Below are 22399 nucleotides of genomic sequence, written 5' to 3'. Positions count from 1 at the left end.
ATGAAGCAATTTGAGGAACAGCAACAAGCATTATCTGGAAGAGTGGTTTTATAGAGAAAGGTTAAAAGAGCTTAATGCATCCAGTCTTGTTAAAGCAGAGGTAGATGGAGGCATGTCTCCAGCCAGTAAATGCTTAAGTAATGCAAACCTTAAGAATGGAAAGGAAATACTTGGGCATATACATATGGGAACAAGTAGGAATAAATTAAAAGAGGCAGGGAAAGACTGACTATCATAAAATCTTGTTGGCAATGAAAAGCAGAGCCTGTGCAAAATTTTCAGGGGAATTTTTAAAGTTATTTTAAAATGACTTGAAAAATACTAATAAGCTACTAGGAGTTGATTGGATTACACAAATTACACAACAGCCTCCTCTATCTCCATTTCTTCCTTTGCTTGGTTTATCTTTTACCAATTAACAATGTACAAGATTTGGTAAAAGCAAAAAGAAAGTAACCTAAGGCACATTCATGACAGAAATCTCAATGCTGACTTAAGAGAGTTCATGTGCTCCCATACCCTGAGAAACTGACCCCACAAAAATTTATCATTTATTTGAGTGCAACATCACTTGGATTTGATCCGTGTCCCACAGAAGAGGTAACTCCCTGCAGGAGAGACAAGGTGGTTCAAACAACGGATTATTGCTTTTGTAGTCTGTCAGACAGATAATCTCTAGTGAGTACCAGCAGTTGAAAAGGTTACAGCTTCTAACTAAGCAGACTGATACTCTCTCCCAGAAATTTCTGCTTCCATATCAAGGTGGCAGAAATCACACATCTGTATTTTAGCAAGTCTAGTTCCTTGACCAGGGGAAAGAAAAAAAAAAAAAAAAGTTATAGACTATAAACAAAGGTATCTTACATGATAATTGAATGCCGGCACTTTGCTGTGCTTAGAAGGAACAGTTTAAGCTACCACAGCTCAGTAAATGTATCAGTCTTTAGGTACAAAATTTTTCACTGAGGATGGACTGACCACCACACTCCTCTGGTGTTAACTTTACTCTGTTCTAGCAGTCATGCTAGCAAAGCTGGCAATGGCTGCAGGAATCAGAGTACAGCTCTCTATTTCAAAGTCTTTCTGATGTGTTCTCCTGTAGAACAGGGCATTCCTACATCTGATGAGTCAGCTGTTGAACTTTAGTGTCTAAGTATTTATGTAATTTCTGTTTATGAACACAAATACATTTCCATAAGAACTATATTCTATGTCTTGTCATAGTTTATTATAAGAAGCTTTTTCTCTGGTATAGAAATTCTTTTTTAAACTGTTCAACATGCTCAAGCAACACTGCAGTATCCAAATGTTGATAATTATATGCACTGCATGTATAAATGAAGCAACTTGAAGAGTCTCAAATATGTATGAAATAATATAACCCAGATTAAAGCAGAAATAAATTAATGGAATGCTTTTCTGCTTTATCGTTTACAGACATTGGGCCATATTGTATTGGTTTTTCCTGCACAGAAAACAGTGGGAGTTCTGGACAAAGATGAAAGGCAGAATATGTACTGTGAGCTGTTTGTTTTCTACTCGTAATATATTTTTCAAAAGACATTCTGTATTTAGAACAAATAAAAACTGCCCATCTTTTAATGCTGAAAGGTTGAAGATTCATAGATACTATAACAGTAGGACTCATGGTTCTTTACTCATTTATATCATGGCCTTTTTTTTTTTTTTAATAGCACAGTTGGCATTTCCATTTTTACTCCAAGGCAGATTTTGCCATGCTTACATCTTAGTTTCATTAGAGTTCCCATTCATTTTAGTGGGTAGGATGCTCTACAGCATGAATTACGAGAAAGTCTGGCTGCTTGGTTGTGCAATACTGAATTTGAAATACAAGAAATAAAAAATAGCTGACTTTTTTTTCCCAGAAGAGTAATGTGTCTACAGCAGAAGCCCAGTTAGGAAGGTAAAATCAAAATCCTACAGGGTCCACTGTAATAAGAAAACAACACTAACTGCTGTTTATCTTTCTGAGTTCTTAGGTTTGATTGTGCTCTTTGATGTACATACCTAACCCCCACAGAAGTCAACATGTGGGCTTCTGCTCACAGCAGTGATCAAGCTTTATATTTACAGTGGTTTGGGTGGTTCTGAGAAATATGAACAGAGACTCATGCTCATAAATCACTGATTTGTATATACCCATTTTCAATGCAGTAGTCGAAAGACCATGCAACTTTGAAAGATTAGTAATTACACAGAAATCTTTGGTTCCTCCTCACATGTCTTCTGGAAACGATCATTATTGCTGGGAAAAGTTTCTAGCATTCCATTTCTGCCTTGAAAATAAACCTAGCTGATGCTGTGGTCATCATTCAACAAAACAACCACATCCAGAGTTTCAAAGTGTCTTTAGGGAGTTCTAACAATGAACAGTGCATGTTACGACTGTGTAAGAGCCATAACAAACACTATTTTTAGTTAGGCTGTTAGTCCCTTAGAGACTCTGGCTCTATTACCCTACCAAGATCTGTTATCCTGTTGTGACAGATGAAACTCAATGATGTGTTCAACCACTTCAAACCCAGTGTCACGTGTTGATCAGGTGGTGAAATCAGTAGTTGAGACCAGCACGTGGATGCATACAGGTTTTTATTCTAAAAAGCTAAAGCAGTTCTTCAGTGAATAGACTGTACTACAGGTTTTTGCTTTCAACACTTTATTCAAGATGACTTTGAGACTATCAGTCCTGAACAGTCGATAGTCAGTTCACATCTCTTACTCGGAGCATTTCCACATGGCACACCTGGTACCACAGTTTCTGTCAGCACTGGCTCCACGGACCCATTTCCCAGTGTAGCCTCCACTTGACAGACACCAACCTCATATATTTAACAATGCGCCTTCTCCTCCCCTGCGAATTCATTCCAGGCGTTCCCAAAGGCCTTACGGCCACGCGTGTCACCCAAACAGGGACAGGTACACGTCTTCCCTCAAGAGTGGCAGACGCATGGTGTCACACCCCAGCTCCAGCACAGGGTCTCACCGCGCCTAAGGCACGCAAAACCTCCCAGTGCTCCGCTTCTGCTGTAGCCAAGGCTGCTGTGCCGACAGGACCGGCCCGGCTCAGAAGCTGAGGTAGAAGGGATTCCCTCAGGGTGAAGCTATCGATACCCCTGCCGCACAACACTCCGGGCCTCCAGCTGGGAAGACACGGGAAAAGGACAGGAAGACCGGAGAGAAACGCCCCCGTCTCTCCAGCGAGGCCGCGGGGCACCGCGCACAGAAGGAGCTGCCCGCCCGTCGCCATCTTGGTCGTGCCTGGGAAAAGCCCCGACGGCCTCGGCAGGGAAACAACAGCGTCCCCCGGCCCGCCCGGAGACCGGGAGGAGAGAGCGCTAAAGATGCGGAATGACCCTACCGCGAACAGCCAGCGCTTACAGGAGATCTAAAAATCACATTAAAAAAAGAGGAAAAAGAATAGAAAAGAATAATAATTAAAAACAAAAACAAAACAAAACAAAACCCAACAAACCAAAGTGACCTAGTGTGTACCCCTACGGCCAGAGCAGGCGGGTTGAGGGAAGGGGCGCCCTGCCCGCACTTAAAATGGCACCTGCTCTCCGCCCTCGCCCGGTAGGGGCGTGGCCTCGCCAGGGGGCGTGGCGGGCCCGTGACACGCGCGTCAGGAGCCGCAGCGCGCGCTCGCGGGGGTGTCCGCCCCGCCCCTCCCCGAGCTCCTCCGCGCGCGCGCCGCGGCCCGGCCGGAGGCAGACGCGGACACTCGGCGGACCCGCGGCGGCGGTGGCGGCAGCGCGATGACGGCGGCGCCCGGCTGCCCCCGCTGCTCCCCCCGCTGCCTCCGCTGCTCCCCCGGTAGCTGCCCCTTCCCCCGCGCCGGCGGCTGGGTGGCCGCCTGGCGGGGCGCGGCGCTGCGCTTCGCACTGGCGCTGCTCCTCCACACGGCCCGGGCCGAGAAGGAAGGTGAGACCCAGATTTCCCTTCCCTTCCTTGTCCTCCTTCCCCCCCCTCCTCCTATTCTTCCTCCGGCGGCGGTGGGGCCGTTGGCGGCCGCGGCCCGCGCCCGCTCCCCGGCGGCGGGGTGGGGGGGGCGGCTGGGGAGGCGCCCCGGGATCGCCGTCCCTTGTCCCGCATCCCGGCGGCTGTGCTGTCCCGCCGGCTGTGCTGTCCCGCCGGCTGTGCTATCCCGCCGGATCCCGCATCCCGCCGGCTGCCGCTGCCCGGGGCGTGCGGGGAGTCGCGGCGCTGCTTCCCCCGCCCCGCCACCGCGGCCGCCGGAGTGGGGTGTGTGTGTGTCTGTGTCCCTGTGTGTCTGTGTGTGTGCCGCTGACGTTTCGCGGGGATTTCTCCTCCCTGACAGCTACGGGGATGGAGCTGGAGCTGCCCTTTAAATAGGCGAAAGGGAAATAAATAAATAAAATACGAGGCTTTCTCGCGCTGAGCTGGTTTCCCTGCGGCAGGCTTCCAGCAGGAGACGAAGCCAAGCCAAACAGACTGGCGAAGCTGCATGAGAAAGGGCAGAAATGCACGCTTTTGTATGGATTAGATTTTACTCCTTCACCAAGTGACAGTGGGACACCCCTTTTCGTTCCCGAACTTTTGACAGGTATTCGGAGCCTTTGCAGAGTCGATGGCGTTTTCTCCAAACTTTATAAAGTCACTGTCTGACTTTCCCTAACTTGTAGTGTCTGTGATCTTGGCATGAAGTCTTTTCATTGTGGTTTAGCAAGGAAAAAAAGCCCCAAGCGAAACACCTAAGCATAATCTGTAGCATTGCTGAGAGCAGCTTTCAAGCATTTCCAAGGTGCAGACTCCTAGTCTACTTGAAAGCATGGCTGTGTGGCAGCATGAAAAAGCAGCAGGTAACTATAATGTATTACTAAAGCAGGTGAAACAGATTTACTTTGGCTGGACAGGAGAATTTGCTTTTCAGGCAAGTTGCTGCACCGAAGGAGGGAGGAGATTGAGGTCTGGCAGGAAGAAACAGAGTAAGAATAAAAAAGAGTAAGAATAAAAAGAGTGTGGAATAGGAGCTTAGCAAGGAGGGGCTAGTCGTATGCCTAGAGGTGCCATGAGAAATTTCTATTTTTAACTGATTGTAATAGCATTCCTTCACAGGTAGTAAGGTATATGTGTTTATAAGCTTTGTCAGTGATGTCATATACTGGTGTGATGGAATTGATTCATACCCTAAAAGTTGTGACAGCTGGGGCCATGGTCTGGTTCGGTTAATTTGTGAAGAAGATGCTGGTTTTTTTTCCATGTGGACTTTCTTGGCATTCCTAAATAAACAAAGGTAGTTTTAGGTTCATGGAGTTTGAACAGATGCCATTGAAGCCCTTCAAGAAAATTGAATGGTTTGTACTGATAATGTTTACTTTTGTTTATACAGTCTGTTACTTAAAACATCCCAGCAACACATCTGTCATTTTCAAAAGGTAAATTTGTTTCTCTAACAGAACATGGATTTCTTTTAGTCTTCAGATTTCTAACATTTGCTTTTCTTGCCAAGTGTTCTGCTGCTTAGGGTAGTCTGTGAGTTTTACATCTAAGGTCACCAATAAGTGTTTCTTTGGTGCTTGTTTGGTTTTTTACTCAGTTATTCAGCTTTTATGGACTCCTGAGCAGAATTCACTGGCAATCTGCATTTGTGAATCACATGTTGGAAAGTGTTGTCTTGTAGTCTTCTGTTTGCTGAGTGCAATGACTGTTTAAACCCTGGATTTAAAAAAAGCAAAGCAAAACATAAGCTAAACAATACTTTTAAAGCAAGACAAAAATTAAAGGGAGTTGTGAGATCTAGTCCCACTGGTCTTATGTTACAGTATAAGTACAATCAGTGTGCAAGAGGTAGTGACTGAGGACAGGAGAGGAAGGACCACTTTAGACACTGGGCCTTTAGACCAAGTTGGGGGCTCAAAATGAAACAGTAGTTGAGAAGAAAGGAAGGGTTTTCAGGCTCTGTCCTTAAGTGCCTTAGCTTTTACCAGGTTGTGTCAAGTTAAACGTAGTAAGGCACAGTTTAAAAATAATAGTCAGGAAGCAGGGAAGTAGCTAGGAATATCCTTTCCATCTCCCAAATGTGGGCACACATTTTTCACTACAGCTGCAGGAAGGAAGCTGTGGATAGGGATTAGGGCTGAGGTTGTGCATTGTTGCTCCTGAGCACTACTGAGTTGAAGGTGTCTGTGGTAAGACACAGTGCAGTACATACTCCAGTGAAATTGGTAGAGAAAAAAACTTGATAGAAGCAAGTGCCAGGTGAATAGCGTGCAAAGAATAGATCAGAATATGACAAAAGAAAGTGAAAAACGAATGTGGAGGACACTCTTTTCTTCTTCCCTTGAATATAGGTGAGGAGAAACTGGGGGAATGCTGGAGCTGATGGAGAAAAGATTGTGCTGGCTTCATGTGGAGAAGGACCAGCAAGCAGTTCTTTATGGATGGAGCTGTCACAAGTAGAAAGAAGATTGATGCTGGAGTATTCTTGATAGACATGACTGTTTCTAGTACCCAATCTTAGTTAACGAGTTTGAGGGGGGAAAAATGTAACATAAACGTCTTTGCCTAAAAGAAAGAAGTAAAACTGAAATGGTTTGCATGTTCTAGCTGTAAATCAAAGTCTTGAGGAACTGTGGCATTGCTGTATACTCTTTCTGTGCTAGAGAAATAGAACTTGTGGAAATTATCTGGTGTCTGAACAGATATCAGAGTAGAGAAAACTGTGGATGAACCAGCCAGAGAACCTTAAACAACAATTTCAGACTAAACATTGATATGTGACTTTTCTTCTTTTGTGCCTAGCTGGGTCCTCATGGGTGCCCATGTATTGCTGAGGAATGAGTAAGACTGAGAAGGTTGTAAAATTTTATGTTTGTTTTTTTTTTTTCACTTAGGAAATCTGTGAACCATTGCAAAAGAATGACATGGCAGGAAAAAATTTCAGTCTCAAAGAGCCTCTTGCTATTTAGGAGGGGCAAAAAATAACTTTAGAGTTTCTTTTTCTTTAGCAAATATATATGATTTTCAAGATTTTTTTAAGGCTTATCCTTTCCTAGTGTAATTGACACATTCTGTATTGCCACATAGATTGAGGACAGTTTATCAGTTTATATTGGTGTGCTTTTCGTTTGGAGTTTTGGGGTTTGTTTTGTTTTGGGATTTTCTTTTTAGGGGGAGGAAAGGACAGACAATATACACAGAATAGCCTTCTCTGTTTTAGGTTGCTGGAAGCCATAGTAATGTCATAAGCCCATGATAAGTTAAGTGTTTTGAAGATAAATGTCTGACATGAGGATGCTTTTTACCTGAACTGTTTTGTGTTGGGTCCCTTATTTATATACATCTATATATTTTTAGAAAATCTTTACTTTATACTCTTCACTTTAAACTCATTTTTTAAAAATCCCTTTTTATTTGGCCAGCTGACTGAAAGCCTGTTGAGACTACTTTGATAGTTCTCTTGCCTACCCATCTGTTCACAAGAGAGGTGCAGGTAGAGCAAGGTTGATATTTAGGCTATGTTCAATTACTGACTGTAATTTTGGAAGTTACATCTTAGTGCTGGATCTGGGAAAAAAAATCTGTTTAAACATCTACATTACGATACCAGATAGACCAGTGAAAATAGGACCTTTTTTTCCTAGTGCTTGATGTATTCTCTTCTAGCTTCCTAGAAACTGAGTTAGTTACTGAGTTTAAGCAGGATGTTGTCATTAGAGCAGTGCGCTGATATGTTAGAACTCTGATTTCATTTTTGTTATTATTTCTAATCTCAAACAAGTAACTTTTCCTTTTTGTTTTTTACTGATATCTAAAATAGCAAACCAGGATGCTTCACAAGATCATCAAAACTAGATTAATATTGGATGATTGAGAGAAAGCTTATATGTTTAATATTATAAAAAGTCTCTTCACATATACTGCCAGTTTGTCATATCCTGCTGTCAGAACTAATCTACAGCATGCCAGCATTAAGTTTTATGTGGTGTTTCAACCCTGACTTAAATCAAAGCGTGATTCAGAAAGAAGGACCTCAATCAAACTGAAAACACTCCAGCAGCTGAAGTAGCACATCAGAATCATGAAGAGTTGTGAGGAAAACACAGTGGATAAAAATTGACCGTGCTATCTCACTGTGGTTTTGAAACTAAAGTGTGGGACAGCTGTTTAGGTTTGCACTGTGTTTTTGCACTTGTGAATGAAAAATATTGACCATGTGTTGGATTGAATAGTTTATTACTTGTTTGTGAAATCTTTGGACTAAGAGGAAAAATTTTACTGCAGTGGAGAGGAATTTGAGACCCCCATGTTTTCCATGACTGTCAATGTTATCTCAAAGTGGGTGCTATTCTCTCCCTGCACCTCTTTCTCCCTCACTGGTGTTCAGTTATATAGCACATGGGAAGCAGACTGAGGTCCCCTCACCTGCAGAGGTTATTGAAGGATTGTGCACTCAGTTCAGGGCCTTGGATTGTCATCCCTTGAAGGAACTTGCTATGGATTTGTGTAGTGCCTAATATGATGAAATTCCACAGAGTGTATCAACGGAAGTTGATAGGCTTTGCATTATTTAAAGCTTTCAGTTGTGATTTTTTTGTGAATGATTGCAGTATGGATTGCTCTGAGTCATTTGGATGTATTTGTGCATGTTAAAATTTTCAGCTGTTTGCTTGGATGTTTGCTGTGAGTCACTTTATTTCAAAGCCTACCCCGTTTTACACTGCTTAAAGTGATACACATTATGCTTACAGTGTGATTTACTGAGTCTGTAAGTTCAAAGAATCTTTTCAAGCAGTAAACTTGGTAAATGACCTGGGAGTTTGACAGTGAGTGGTGGATGCTGTGGTTCATGCATAACGAGCAGTAAAAGTTATGTGACTGAAGCACAGACTTAGAACCAGTTTGGTTTGTTCCTGTGTTTGTGTGTTCAGCAAGAACAGAAGTCTGTAATGATCTCTTTTATTTCTCTTGCTCATACCTTCTGTCCAGTGTAGCGCCCCTGACTTTGTCAGTCTACAGAATGAACTTACCTGGATATAACAGAAGCTCAAGAAAGTGCCTTTTTTTTTTTTTTTTTTCCTCCTCTAAGGGACAGCATTTGAATTAAATTTCCACTCTTCATAGTAATAAGTGGGGGTACTTTTAACTGGCCTGAATAATACCCTGAGCAGCCTCCTCTAACTAGATCTTCTCTGATCAGGTGGTGGGGTGGTACCTCTGGGGGCGCTTCCAGGCGGCATTATCCTGTAGTTCCAAAAGTTGAGCACAACTGGTCCTTACAATGGAAGCAACTGATCTGATCTGATCTATTCACACTGTGGAAGTTAGCAAACTTGAGTTTGAACTCAAGTTTATAGTTACTTTAAGAATAATTTCTATTTTTTAAAAAAATTGTGTTAGTATTTTAGCATTTTTGATTATTTATACTAAGACAGAGGATGCAGAATTACTTCTTGCATAGGGAGAAACTGAAGGAACCAGTGACCATTAGAGCTAAATACTTCCAGTTTATCTTTCCAGTCATAAATACAAGCAAAGAATAAACTTGTGTCAGATATGGATTTGACTGAGGCAGCTGTTAAAATTTTAGTGGTATGCAGGACTGTTCTGTATTTCTGTTTCCTCAACTGTCCTTATGGAATTATTAGTGATTTACTGACTGCAGCGAAGATGTGATGCAGCATTTGCATTTAACATTTTTGAAATATGGTTTTAACACTTTTTCATGAGCAGCCTTGGATAACTTTTGCTCTAGAATATTAAAGGGACTAAACCAGGATCATATCCCTCTCTTTTTGAAAACCTTGGATGTAATGGGGAAATAGCAAAGAGTTAAGAATTGCCATGTAATTCCAATCTCTGAAAAGGAGGAAAAAATTGAGGTGTTTCACTAATTTGAGATTTTCCTGCTACAATTACCAGATTAATCTTCTCACTAAGACTATCATAGATGCATTTTTAATACCTCTCCTCCTACTACCTGGCATAGCTAGCAGCAGAGAACCATCTGAGAACAGGAGTTTTGCTGTCCTTATCAAACTGGTTTTAGCGATATCTGAGTGAAATTTAGTGGAAGGAACTGTACAAGAAATGAAACTACACACGTAACAGCTCCTTCTGTCTGTGTACTCTATGAAGCTACAAAATGTTATGTAATAAAACTGTGTGGCTGACTCTAATGAAGCATGCTTAGTTTTTTTAAGTTATTTTATAAATGGATCATCACCTGTTCTTCATAAAGCAGTTTGTTGTTCAGTTGAACACCTAGATCTATGTTGGACTGCATGGATTTGATATAATAGGATGTGCATGGACTTTCTAAAGTTACTTAAACGAGAAAAATTCCAGACAGCCCTTGGTTATAGGGTTAGGTTTTTTAAAGTTAAGTGAGAAAGCACAACTAGTATGATGTTAAACAGATTAAATCACCATTTGAGGGAGTGATGATAGGAGACAAAGTTGTAGACAAGCATGGTACCGATTTAAGTAGTTTGCAACATTTCCTGGTAAGTGTCATAATATGTTAAATGAATTTAAAGACTCGTCTGAAGCTTGTAAATAAATATTAAACCATCTAGAAACGCAGAAGAAGTCTAAGTGAATCCATGAGTTACACCAAAGTACTGTACAAATATTTACAAGTGGAATTTGTAGATTATGATAAAAACTATTCAGGTAACTAGATAAACTACAAGGTGTATGGTTTTAGTTTATTCCCTGCAGTGGTTCATGTTCTACCTGAGAGACTGACTACAAGGAGCTCTTCCTTGCTCTATTCTGGGACCTCTCCTGCTTTGTATCTTTGTCACTGATCTGGAGTTTGAATGAATCTGTGCTCAAGGGCAAGTCTGCATTTTGGAGAAATCTAAACAGGACAAAACAATGAGCTGACAGGACCTTCATGAAGTCCAAAAAGGACAAATCGAAAGCCATTTAGATGGGACAGAATAACCACCTGCAGGGAATACAACCTGAAAATGCTCTACATGAGTCAGCAGTGTACCCTGGCAACATATAGGAGTGTAGCCACTGGGCTGAGCAAAGTGATTGTTCCTGTTTACTCAGCATTTAATAGACCACACCTAAAACCCTATGTCCAGTTTTGTTCTCTGCCATCCCACAGGAAGTCTGCAAGGATGGTCAATATATGCATGACCTATGAATGGAGGCTGAGGGATCTTGTGACAGCATGCCAACATCAAAGTAGTTTATGAAGGAAAATGGAGCCAAACTCCACAGAGATGCATAGCTGGAGCCTATGACAGTGGTCGTAAAGTGAAATGGAAAGTTTGTTTAGTGCTGGGAGATGTTGCTCTGTAATGATCTGAATAAGAGAGGCACTTGGACACTATAAAATAGCGTTGAAAATTCTATTTATTGAAGCTAACCATATAAAGAGATAATAGTATACATAATCTTGGATCTCTTTTGATGCTGGGAACCCTAAATTGTACAGCACCAAACAGACCTTTGAAGAGTCCATATGCAACACACTGTGCAGACCCCATCCATAGAAAGGTTACCCCCATGTTGCTCTGTTGCTGGATTTCCTTGCAAGAAGACAACTCTATTCATAATTTTTGCTGTCAGGCAGAAAGGATGCTCACATGGGAACTTCCATCTGCATCTGTAAGGCCACTCTGGTGGCATAATCTCTGGTGGTGTTGGCTGCAGCTTCTCTGTTTCAGAGAAAGAGCTGGCTGGGCTCCCCCTGCAGCCACGGAGTTACGTGCAGCACGGGCCTGCTGGCCAGCCCAGACATGCAGCCCAGCACAGGCGTGGGTCCGCTCGCTTTGGCTCCTGCATGGGTCACTGACTCCCCCATCTGTCATGGGCTTCCGGTCAGGATGGCTGTGATCTTCTGCCTTGACATAATGAGTCTCTATTTCACCGTGTGGATGGTCAGGAATTGAAACATATAGAGAGGCTGTTGAATCTCTGACTTTGGAGGTTTTCAAGGCCCAGCTAAACAACAGCCTAAAGCAAGATCATCCAAATTCAGCATTCACTGTACTTCTGCAGAATGTTGAGCTGGATGACAGTCTTAAGGTCCATTCCACCCTCAGTTTCCCTGTCTCAGTATTTTGTATTTCCCCTGTGATCTTAAAGCTTAGTTGGAGCTTGCAGTAGTTTAGTTGCAGGTGATGGGAATCTGTAAGACAGAAGTCTTTTAATGTAACTCTGTGGTGAAGTCATTGCTGTGGTAATAGTAATTTACATATAATTTTGGTAGAAGCACAGTTGTACCAGGAAGCTTCATGGGTTGCTGCATCACTAAAAGAGTGTGATCACAGATAAAAACAAGACCTTGTCAACCATTCCTTATTTCTGTAATTGTGGATCACATAGGCTTTGTCCCCATGTTTTTGTTCTTTCTCTTGAAAAATTTGTTTCAAAAGGCATATTTGTGTCCCATATTTCATGTGAAGCATAATACAGCTATTAGTTTTTGTCTTTGCCAGCTGCTGGCAATATAACAATACATTCAATTGAGGTTTACATGTTAATATACAAGATGTATTAAAGTAATGCTTAACAATCTGTGCAGCTATTATGTCTGAGGAAATACTGAGAGATTTGGATAGTTAATGTTGCCAGGTTTTTGACTATTCCTTTCTTGCAATGGAGGACATGGAGTACTTGGTCCTTACTAGAAACCATTTCCTCGTGTGTTTGCTTTGGTATTCTGAACCTGTGTTGTAACTTCAATCTCTGGAGCCAGGCAGTTTAGAGGTACCAGAAGTTACCATTATTTAGTGTGTACTAGGAAGTACTGAGGCTACTCTTGCCCTTTAAGTTGTCTCTCCTAAGTATAAGAAGGTAAGGAAGGGGTGTGTTTGTGTATGTAACTTATATTATGATATAGCTGCTTTTATATTATCATATATCTTGTCAATTGCCTTGTATAACTAAATGGCTGACCTGTATCTTCCAAGATATTGAAAAGATTAATAAATTTCTTGTTTTGGGAGAAACCTGATTGCATTTGATGCTGAAGGAGAGATGGTTGTCATTGACAGAGTCTAAATCTTCACAGGTGAAGTCACTCTTCCCATCAGTACTACTGAAATATCATTATCTGATGGAGAAAAGACTGAAATGAATTTCCAGTTCATCAGGGAAAATTTGATCAGAGTTTCAGTGAGTGCTGGGACTTCTTTCTTTGATTAAATGAAATTTCTCTAGGGAAAAAGACTAGACTAAGGATCTCAGAGATTGAATAAAACATTTATTTATTTAGTATTATTTAATTAATTGTGCTTTAAAAATAGCTGTTTTGTGGAAAAAAGCGCCTCTGATGTTGAATTTAGTAAAGGTGTACCTGTTTGGGTTGAGACTGAGTACTAAGCATATCAAAGTAGAAATGGAAGGTATTTTTGAGTGAAGGCTTGTCTTAGGGGGCAACTAAGTGATGAGTGGTTGTTGCAATCTTCAGAGTAGAATTAGATATCTCTCCATAACATATTCTGTCAGTAAGCCTAAGGGTTGGAATTATTGGGTTAACTCATAATCTGTGTTGTACCAGTTGTCAACTCGGATCATCACAGCTGTTTGTAAAAGAGTCTGACCAGAAGAGATTGTTTATTTACTTCTGAGGGGTAACTGCTTCCAAGGTGTCATAGGTAGCTAAATTGCATTTCTGCAAGCCTTTCATTTCCCTATGCCTACTTGTACCTTTAATTTCTTATTAAGGTTTTTGGAGTGTTCCCTCCAAACTGAAATTTGCCTGGTTTGTTTCATTTTTTTTGCTCTGTATTTTATCTTTCAAAACTTTCAGCTGTTCTTCTCCACCCTTTTCTCCTCTGGTTTTATCAGACCTTGCAGCCAGCTTTTTCCTGCTGGTCTGTGTTCCCTCATGGCAAGTCAACAGACTGCTGTGCTCAGCAATCAATAAGTAGTGTTACTGCCACATCATTAACACTATGGCTTTAACACTAGGCCTTTTCTACCTTTTCCTGGCCTTCAATTGTTGTATTTATAAACTCGATATGGTAGCTGAACAAGTATTTTCTTGTCACTGGTTTTTACTCGTCTTCAGGCTTAATAGCTGTTTCCAGTGGACACTTGAGTTAGCAAAGTGAGCATAGGAGGGGCTGAGATACTGTGCTCGTCCCTCCCAATGATACATCTCTCCAGTAACTTGGTATAAACCAAGTCGCAACTGTTGCACAGCGAAATCTAAATAATTGTGTTGCCCTTGTACCCTTGTTGTTCTAAAAATTCATACGGTTCTACCCTACATGATAACTGATGAAGACAAAAAGGGAGGCAAAATCAGGTCGGGGAGGAGAGCAGAACTCTCACTTAGTAGACTACTGTTTCTGTGCCATAAGATGAGTGATAGAAAGCATCCTCTGTAGTAGATAGCAAGGTAGGAGTGAGGATGGAAAACTGAGCAGTGTCTGCAGAGCATAAGCTGTAGCTCTTAGCTGATTGCATTCACACTGCCAGCAAGACATCTAGATGTCAGGAGGTATCTGCCTGCCTCTGTCACCTTCCTGTTCTGTGGAGGGCTTTTTGGAAACTCTGAAAATTGCATCTTCCTTCCTCTTTTCTATAGTGTGGAGAACAATGCTTGATCTCCGTTGGTGTTTATTAATGTCATTAATCATCCTGGATGTACCTTTTAGGTAGGTCTTTCCACTGTGTCAACACAATCCATGTTTTTAATGTAAGTGGGGGTCTGTTCAGTGGTTCATTTCATAAGAGTGTAAGTTTGGAAGAGTGATATTAATGGTAATAAATGAAATGATTGTCATTTAATGCATTGTTCTCCTGAGGCTCCAGAAGCAATGAACTGACTGTTGTTTCTGGCGAGCTCCATATTGAATATTTCTATATGCTAAAAAAATTAGAATTCCATTAAGTGTATGTTATCTTTTCACACATCGGTTTTCAGTGCTACATGAGTAGTAAAACTGCCACAATGAAAAGTTTCTGTTCTAAAACTCGAGAAATTGAGGTAAATCCTTAAGAGTAGTTTGAAGGGACTCTTGTTTTTCGCCTCTCATTGCAGGAAAACTTGTTTCTGAGGGTAGCTCCAAATAATTTTGTCTGTACATGTTTAATAACTATACATGTATGGGAGTGTGATTTAATTTAACATACTGAAATTTTAAAATTGCTATCATTAGAAAGAATAGAAAGCCACATTTTGTATGGCCCAAAGCAGAAAAAAATGGATACTATTTGCAGAAGTTTGTTTTCTCTTTAGCTTCCTTTTAAATTTTTTACTTTCTTTAAAAAATTTCTGAGAAGTTTCCATGAGTGTCAGGAGTATTGCTCTCTTTGGCTTAAAAATAGCATGCATGAAAGTTTTTTCTCCTGCTGAGAGAATTATTTCTCCTTTTTATTTGATTTTTAAAAAAAAATATTCTAAAGTTTTCTCATTCATACCCCCCTATGAGTGGAATTGAGTATTATTTCCTGAGAAGCATTTTGGTGTCAGAAAATAAATATCTTTGGAGGAACAAATGAAAATTTTGAAAAGTTTAAAACACCAACTTAAAGCATCTGGAAGCTTTCAAAGAAGTATTTTGGTGTTTTTTTCCAAGTGAAATTTTAAGGCCTTTATTCCTACCACCTGAAATCCACCATTTTGGCCAATAGCAGGCGATTTTTTGAACTCATTACAAAAAAAAACCAAAAAAACCAAACTAGATGAAAATAATAATTGCTTTAGTTGAAGTGGATGGAAATGTACATTTCTGTGAGGTGGAAATACAGGCTGAGTACAGAATAAGCATCTGAGAATATAAATATATATTTATATAAATAAATATATATAAATATATATTTATAAATAAAATAAATAAATATATAAATAAAATACAGGGGGTTTGCGTGTGTCAGTCTGAAATCACCTAATGTAATTTTGTTAGGAAAATAAATAAAAGCAGATTGTTAGGTGTAGCGCTTGTTACTTTCAGTGAGCTTGTCTGTTTCTATGTATGTTTGTTTAATTTTTTTGCAAGGATATATCTATCACAGAACACATCAGTGTTAAAAGAAACCTTTAAGCAGTTGCACTGTCTTCTGAAGTGTGAAACAAATCAGATGCGTGAGCAGGGGCTTCAGGGTAGAGTCTCACTTTCTTCCTTTCTCAGTCTAAGCAGTAGCTTCATTGTCTGTCTGGAGCCTGTGTTTTGAATCAGAATCATATTGTCACTTTCTGTTTCGTGGCTAGCTTTAAAAACTGAATTGGTGACTGAACTCTTAAAAATCAGCATCAGTCTTAACTAAGGGGAAAAGTGATGAGTGAATGAGTGTAGTGTGACAGCTCTTCTTACTAGGGAAGGGTCTTGCTGGGTAAAGAAGCTTGTCTTTTATCTGAAGGCAGAAATGACACAAAAGTAAGTTAGTGAAAGATTATATGCAGGATTAGTTGGGTGTCAGTGATACACTCAATTTGTGCTGTTGTATGCAGTAAAGTAGAAATCTTTTCCTCTCCCCACTGTGAAGTAGTCAGCAGTGTGCTCAGGTATTGCAGTGCAAATGATCTAGTGTCACTTTCGCTTGTATTAACTTGGGCATAGGTTGGTACATATGAACTTACATGAGTATGTATTGTGTAACACAGGAATTTTTGTTTTAATCACTAGTACAAAATAAGGGTTTTGATGAAGATTCTGTCTTTTTGTTATTTAGCTTAATGTATTGCTTTTTCATTTCACATGATGATTAAAGTGCATTATCTAGGAATGGTTCTATTTCAAATTTAATATATAAACAGAAAATACAAATTCAGCTTGTTGGTTTTTTGAGGGACAGTCATTAGAGGTTTTAATAATGAAGAAAGAATAAATATGTTTCTGTGTAAAAAGACTTTGGAGTGTGGCATTTGTACATGTGATCTTTACACATGTATTTTCTTTGTTGTGATGGCCCTTTCTGAGGTCTGTTGGAAAAATTATTAGTTTCCTCTTGTTATGAAGTACTGGAAAATAAACAAGCAAATTGCCTAGGTAGGTGCAAGAGGATTTAGCTGGAAAGCAAGCCTGCTGGCTGGTGATTCTCACTTGCCTGACATTCACTGTCTCATATGAGAGTGACCTTTTACATTTCCAGTGAACAGTCACCTGTTGGGATGTAGGCAGAAGTCCAGGCTGATGGCTACACTGACTCGTGCGTCTTGGAGACCACAGGCCTTTTTTAAACAGATTTGTGTTGAGCACTGGACTGGGACGTGTTTCTTGAGGCTCACCGGACTTCTGTAGTCCTGAAGCTGATTAAAATGGTTGCTCACATTACAGTGTGATAATACTGTTTTCCCTTACCTATATGGTATTTTGTTTTTCACAATGTAATTTTCCACCCATAATAATTTTATTTTTTCATTCTGTATCCACTTGCCTGTATTCCCCATGCTGCTCAGTTTTCCACTGTTGAGGATGATTGAAATTGTGTGATTGTGCATGAGCAGTTAATTTGTAGTCAAAGCTTTAAAAATAACTTTTTCAGGTTTAGTTCTGCACTTCAACCAGTAGTGATTCAAATGTTAACAATTACAATTGCATAGACAGAATCGAGTGGCATTTAGCACATTGTAATTGGCTCATGTGGTTATAGTTACCTTGAAGTGAACTTAGTCATTAAGACAAAGGATTAGAAACTGGACTTGAAGAAAAACCTTAATGTAAATTAGGAATTATTTAAATAATTTATCTTTCCCTGTTTTGGTAAGATAGGATGCCATTCTTAGAACTGAGAGAAAATTTGTAGACTAGATGATACAGGTTAGTATAAATCCACTTTAAAACTGGTTTAGACAAGACTTAGGAAAGAAAACAGTTCTTGAAAGCATGTAACAATCATGAACATAAAAATAAATCAATGCACTGCTATTGACTTAGCTGTTCCAGAGCTAAGTTATATTTCAGAATAGTTTTTATAAGTATATATGCCAGAATATACTTTCCTATTAAAATGAAGAAATTAACAGTGGCTAAAGAAATGTGTGCAGAGCCACCTTAAAAAACAGATCTCAGTCAGAGTAGGCCTCATAACCTGTGAGCCATGGAGATTATTTTTGTTGTTGTGTACCAAGAGCTTTGGCATATTACCTGCTCTCGCATTACATGCAAATTTATTCTGTTTTGTGTAATTCAGTTGCAGCTAAAGACTGGTGTTGGCTAAAGTAATTTTGATATTAAGTTCCTGTTTGCTTTGGAGACGTGTAGGATTTTAAAATTTTCTTGTTATTTGATGGTTTATAGGTCTGTATTTTTCTTGTTTCAGCCCCAAATGTGAAAGGCTTGGAGAAGAGACAATCAAAATAGGAGTGTGTTTGAGCAAGATTTGTCTATTAGGTGTATAAACTTGTGAAAAGATGCTGCTTAAGCTTTGAGGAATTTGAGTTCAGCTACTGTTGACTTAATTTTTGTCATGTTAGGTGTTTACCATCAAGCACGGTGATGTTGTTGGAAAGGGCAGGGGAAAGCATTTAGGAATCTACTGGTAATAATGACTTGATAGTGCTTTCACTCTTCTAGAAAGCTGTGATTTGGAAACTGGGGGCTGTGGTTGTGGTGGTGGTGGGTTTTTTGCCATTTTTAAAAGAGTTTGGAAAGCTCAGAAAGTGCTGTCAGTAGAACAAGCTGTTCTGGACCAAGTGAAAAGACTAGCTTCATGGTCTTTTTCTGCTATCTTTTATGGGCTTGTCGAAGTTGACTTAATCAAAGAAGTTGCATTTTGAAGGTTATAGATTGAAAACAAACAGAAAATGAAACTCAAGATATTTTTAGTGTTAGCTTCTATATATTCTATTAGTAGTGACCTACTGTCTGAGAAGAGGAAACCAAGAATACCAAGCTAGAAGCTGAACAAATTTGACCCTGAAATCATAAAATGTCCTAGTAGCGAGAGTGACTGAAATTGTTACAGGTTAATCTGTTACATTTTCTTTTTGCCAAAGCTTGAAAGGACAGAGGTTTTAATGTTCAGAGGAATCTGGGTATACCTCTCAGAAGAAAGTATTCTGTTCAGCATAGATGAAGAGGAAAGGAAACTGATTCTTCTGGCCTTGAAATCTGCAGATATGCATATGTATCCTTTTCCTTCTTTGGTCCATGAACATTTAAAGTTTGACTAATAGCTATTATACTTAACCTTCAGGGCTTCAATTGTCCATAGGGTCAGGAAGAAATGATTTTCCTAATGTGTCATTTGGCTTCTTGGCTGCTGATTTGTGCAGCGGCAGATCACGCTATGACAGCTGAATTGCTTCCTACCCCAAATATTATGTTGTGCCCCTCTTGTAGCAGTCATCAGTCATGTGGCAGGGATGACTGAAATGGCACAGGCAGAAGCGGTTAATTTGCTGCATTTTACTATTCTAGAGTATTAAAATATTGAATACAGTATTAGACTGGTAATGGACCATGATGGTATCAGCTTAAGTTTTGGGAAGAAGTTTTCTCAGGGGAAATTGTTAGAGACTTAGCAGAAAACAGTCATCTTCCTCTGTAGCATGGGGAATGGTTCAGCTAATAAAGTATGCCCAAGTGATCTCATACTTAATTATTTACAGTGACTTTGCACATTGGTAATAATGTATTGTCTATTGGTGACTTACATATTTTGTGTTAAAAGACAGTAAAAACTGGTTTGGGGCTTGCATTGCGAAGTTTGTGAACTTGCTTAGGTCAGGTAGCACAAGTGCAAAAGATGAGCAACTGCTTCTAATTCTGGAACAGGCAAAAAAGTATCCACAAGAGCACTGTCAGCATTTCACTTTGGAGAAGACTTTGTCCTCTCTGTGGTTCATGTTGGACAGTTTGAGAGCTGCTCTTAGAAGGATTCTGGTGACTCTTTATGACTCGTCAGTGGGGGTTTTTAAAAATGTAATTAGTTTTGCCTCATTTGAATGAGGTGACTTGTTGCTTCATCCCCAGTTGAGAGTTTGAGAAGCCTGTTGCAAAAAAAAAAAAAAAGCTTTCATCTCATGAGGGTATGTGTATTTACTTGCCATTTCCTTGCTTTGATGTAGTAACCAATAAAGAGAAACACAGGCTTGAAAGTTAGTCTAAACCAAAATGAAAGGTATAACCACAGCAACTTCATCACCGTCTCAGTTGAGATGTGCCTGCTGTGAAATGGATATCAGCCAGGCCTTGCACTGCATCTGACTTCACCTGGCACTGTCATCTGCTGTCTGAAAACATTTCTTAAATGATATAATGATGAACAGCACTTCTGTTTAACAGAATATCCGCTCAAAATGTTCTGTAACATCTATTGCTTTTGTTCATAAGTTGTTGCAAAGATGAAGTAACTAAAGAGTGGATGAAAGAGTGTTTGGGGTCTACAGAAGGTCTGTCTGAATTCAAGATGTTTGGGTAGAAAGCTTAGGCTAGTTTGTGGGGGCTTCAGTGTGTCTTATCCTTGTGGAAGAATTGTTACTGCTTTCTGCTGTTTGTATTGATCGTGTATCTTATTTAAATCAGAGGAAAAAAGCCTTAAAAATACTAGGAATTGGTGATCAGATGAAATAGACTTTTATGCTTTGCTGGTTGTTAATAGATTATTTATATAAAAAGTTGTTTTGTAATGACTTCTTTTGTTTGTGCCTGATGTCACAATCAAGTGCTGTATATTCTTTGTTTCCAGACCAGAGATCTAAAAAGCAATAGAATGCCAAAAAGTCCAACTTCAGAGGTGCAGTTTCTTCTGACTAATAGGGAGGTTTGCTTGTATCTAGAATTTTTTTGATTGTGATTGCTGAATTTCCAATAAATCCAGTACATGAGAAAATGTAGCTTCATTCTATATTTCTCCTCAAGTTAAAAATTGAGAATTTTCCCTCTCTGCTAGTTAATCTGTAATTTGGGATTCTTGTGCAGAGGATAAGCCTTGACACTTCTGTGAAATCAAAATTAACTGTCTTACTCTGCATTTTAACCTAACCTGTCAAAGCTTCATTTTCTAATGTCTTGCACTACAAGACTACTTGGAGTTTTTTTCAGTGATTTTAAAACCAAATTCCAGCCATTAAATTAATGTTTTGCATCATATGTATTGCCAGTTAAATTGAGAAGAATTCACTTGTTCTTTATTCTGGCATTAAACTTTAAACTGGCAGACGTATTCCAGTAATTTAAGTTTTAAAAGCTCAAAATTTCATAAACTGTAGGACTTGATTTTGTAACAGCTTTTTAAATGCTGTTTTGGTTTGGAGTTTTTTTGTTTCTTTTTAATCTCTTGCCGTACGTTCTGTATAGCTCTTCAATATAAATGATTGACCAAACTCCTGATTCTTGGATCAAGGATGGATTTTGTTTGTTTTGAGTAACATTAAGGTAATAACAATAAACACACACAAAAAAAATACTAACTTTTTGCTGACACAACTTACTAGGACTTTTCATGCCACTGTAAATATTGCAGTGTCAGTGTAAATATTGCAGGATACGCATGTTGTTTATAGTTTGAACTCTCCCTTTCTCCTCTCTGGTGATTCTCACACTCCACCTAAGCTGGGCTGCTCTCTCAGCCTGTAACACATTAGAATTGTGTGGTATGGTAGTTTGAAAAAATAATTGTATAAAACTTTGTTGTTTGGGGTTCTTTTAAATTTTTTGAGTTTTTTTGCATAGTAAAAGCGACTTCTGGAGATGACAGCAGCAATCTTTGTCTTATATTAACTTTTATTTTGGGCCATATGAAAGAAAGGTTGTGGAGCTTGTGCCTTCAAGGAGAAGATAACAAAATGTGTGGGGAAGTCAGGGATGCAAAATGGGATTTACAAATAGTGATATGTTAAGTAGTGTAGTGAATTTTGGGTACTGAGTGAGGAGACAGCAAAGCACTCAGTGAGGAAATGTTTGGGACAAATAGATGTCAAAGCTATGTGGTAGGTGCCTTTACTCCTGTCTACCAAGAGTGCTTTTTGTTTTCTAAAAGTACTGAAATTTTTTGTTTAAAGCATCATAGAGTGGCATTGTTGGTGACATTGTAATAATGGTTTTTGTTAGAACACTGAGCTTCAAAGTGGGAGATAAAGGTCTAAGCCTCCTTTTTCAGACTGGGAACCAGTCTTCCAGAATCCATCTTCCAGAAGCACACACTGTGCTTCTATGTACTGGGAAATATTTAATTTCTTCCTGTTGAAGTTCCTCTTTTTGGAAAGAGAGGAATGTTACCACTCACTCAACTTAATCTAGCATGAATGGTAAATGATAAAGACAGTCATGGAAAAAGGACATAGGGTAGAGGAGGAATTACAGGACTTTTTTTAAAAAAATACAGTTTTCTCATTTGAGATTGCTACTGCATTTTATTCTAAAGACCTCCTTTGTGTGTGAGTGTGAGTGAGTAGATTTTTGGGGAGTAAAATGTAGAACTCTTTGAACCTTTATTTTCTCTTTAAATAATACTCATTCTTGTACAGATTATTGTATTTTACAGGAAGGGCAATGCC

General features: G+C 39.6%; 1 protein-coding gene across 1 annotated transcript in view; it reads left to right on the top strand.

Moving 5' to 3' along the window:
• Nucleotides 1–3674: 3674 nt before the first annotated feature.
• The window catches only part of TMEM131 (transmembrane protein 131), a 91237-nt gene continuing 72512 nt past the window's right edge, over nt 3675–22399 (top strand). The window contains exon 1 of the mRNA XM_058833183.1: nt 3675–3942. Coding sequence (XP_058689166.1) covers nt 3777–3942 — 166 coding nt within the window. The 5' untranslated portion in view covers nt 3675–3776. The remainder of the gene's footprint in view (nt 3943–22399) is intronic.

This window comes from Poecile atricapillus, chromosome 1, assembly GCF_030490865.1.
Source record: "Poecile atricapillus isolate bPoeAtr1 chromosome 1, bPoeAtr1.hap1, whole genome shotgun sequence".
In the NCBI taxonomy this organism is placed as follows: domain Eukaryota; kingdom Metazoa; phylum Chordata; class Aves; order Passeriformes; family Paridae; genus Poecile; species Poecile atricapillus.
This window is presented reverse-complemented; position numbering and strand designations above follow the sequence as displayed.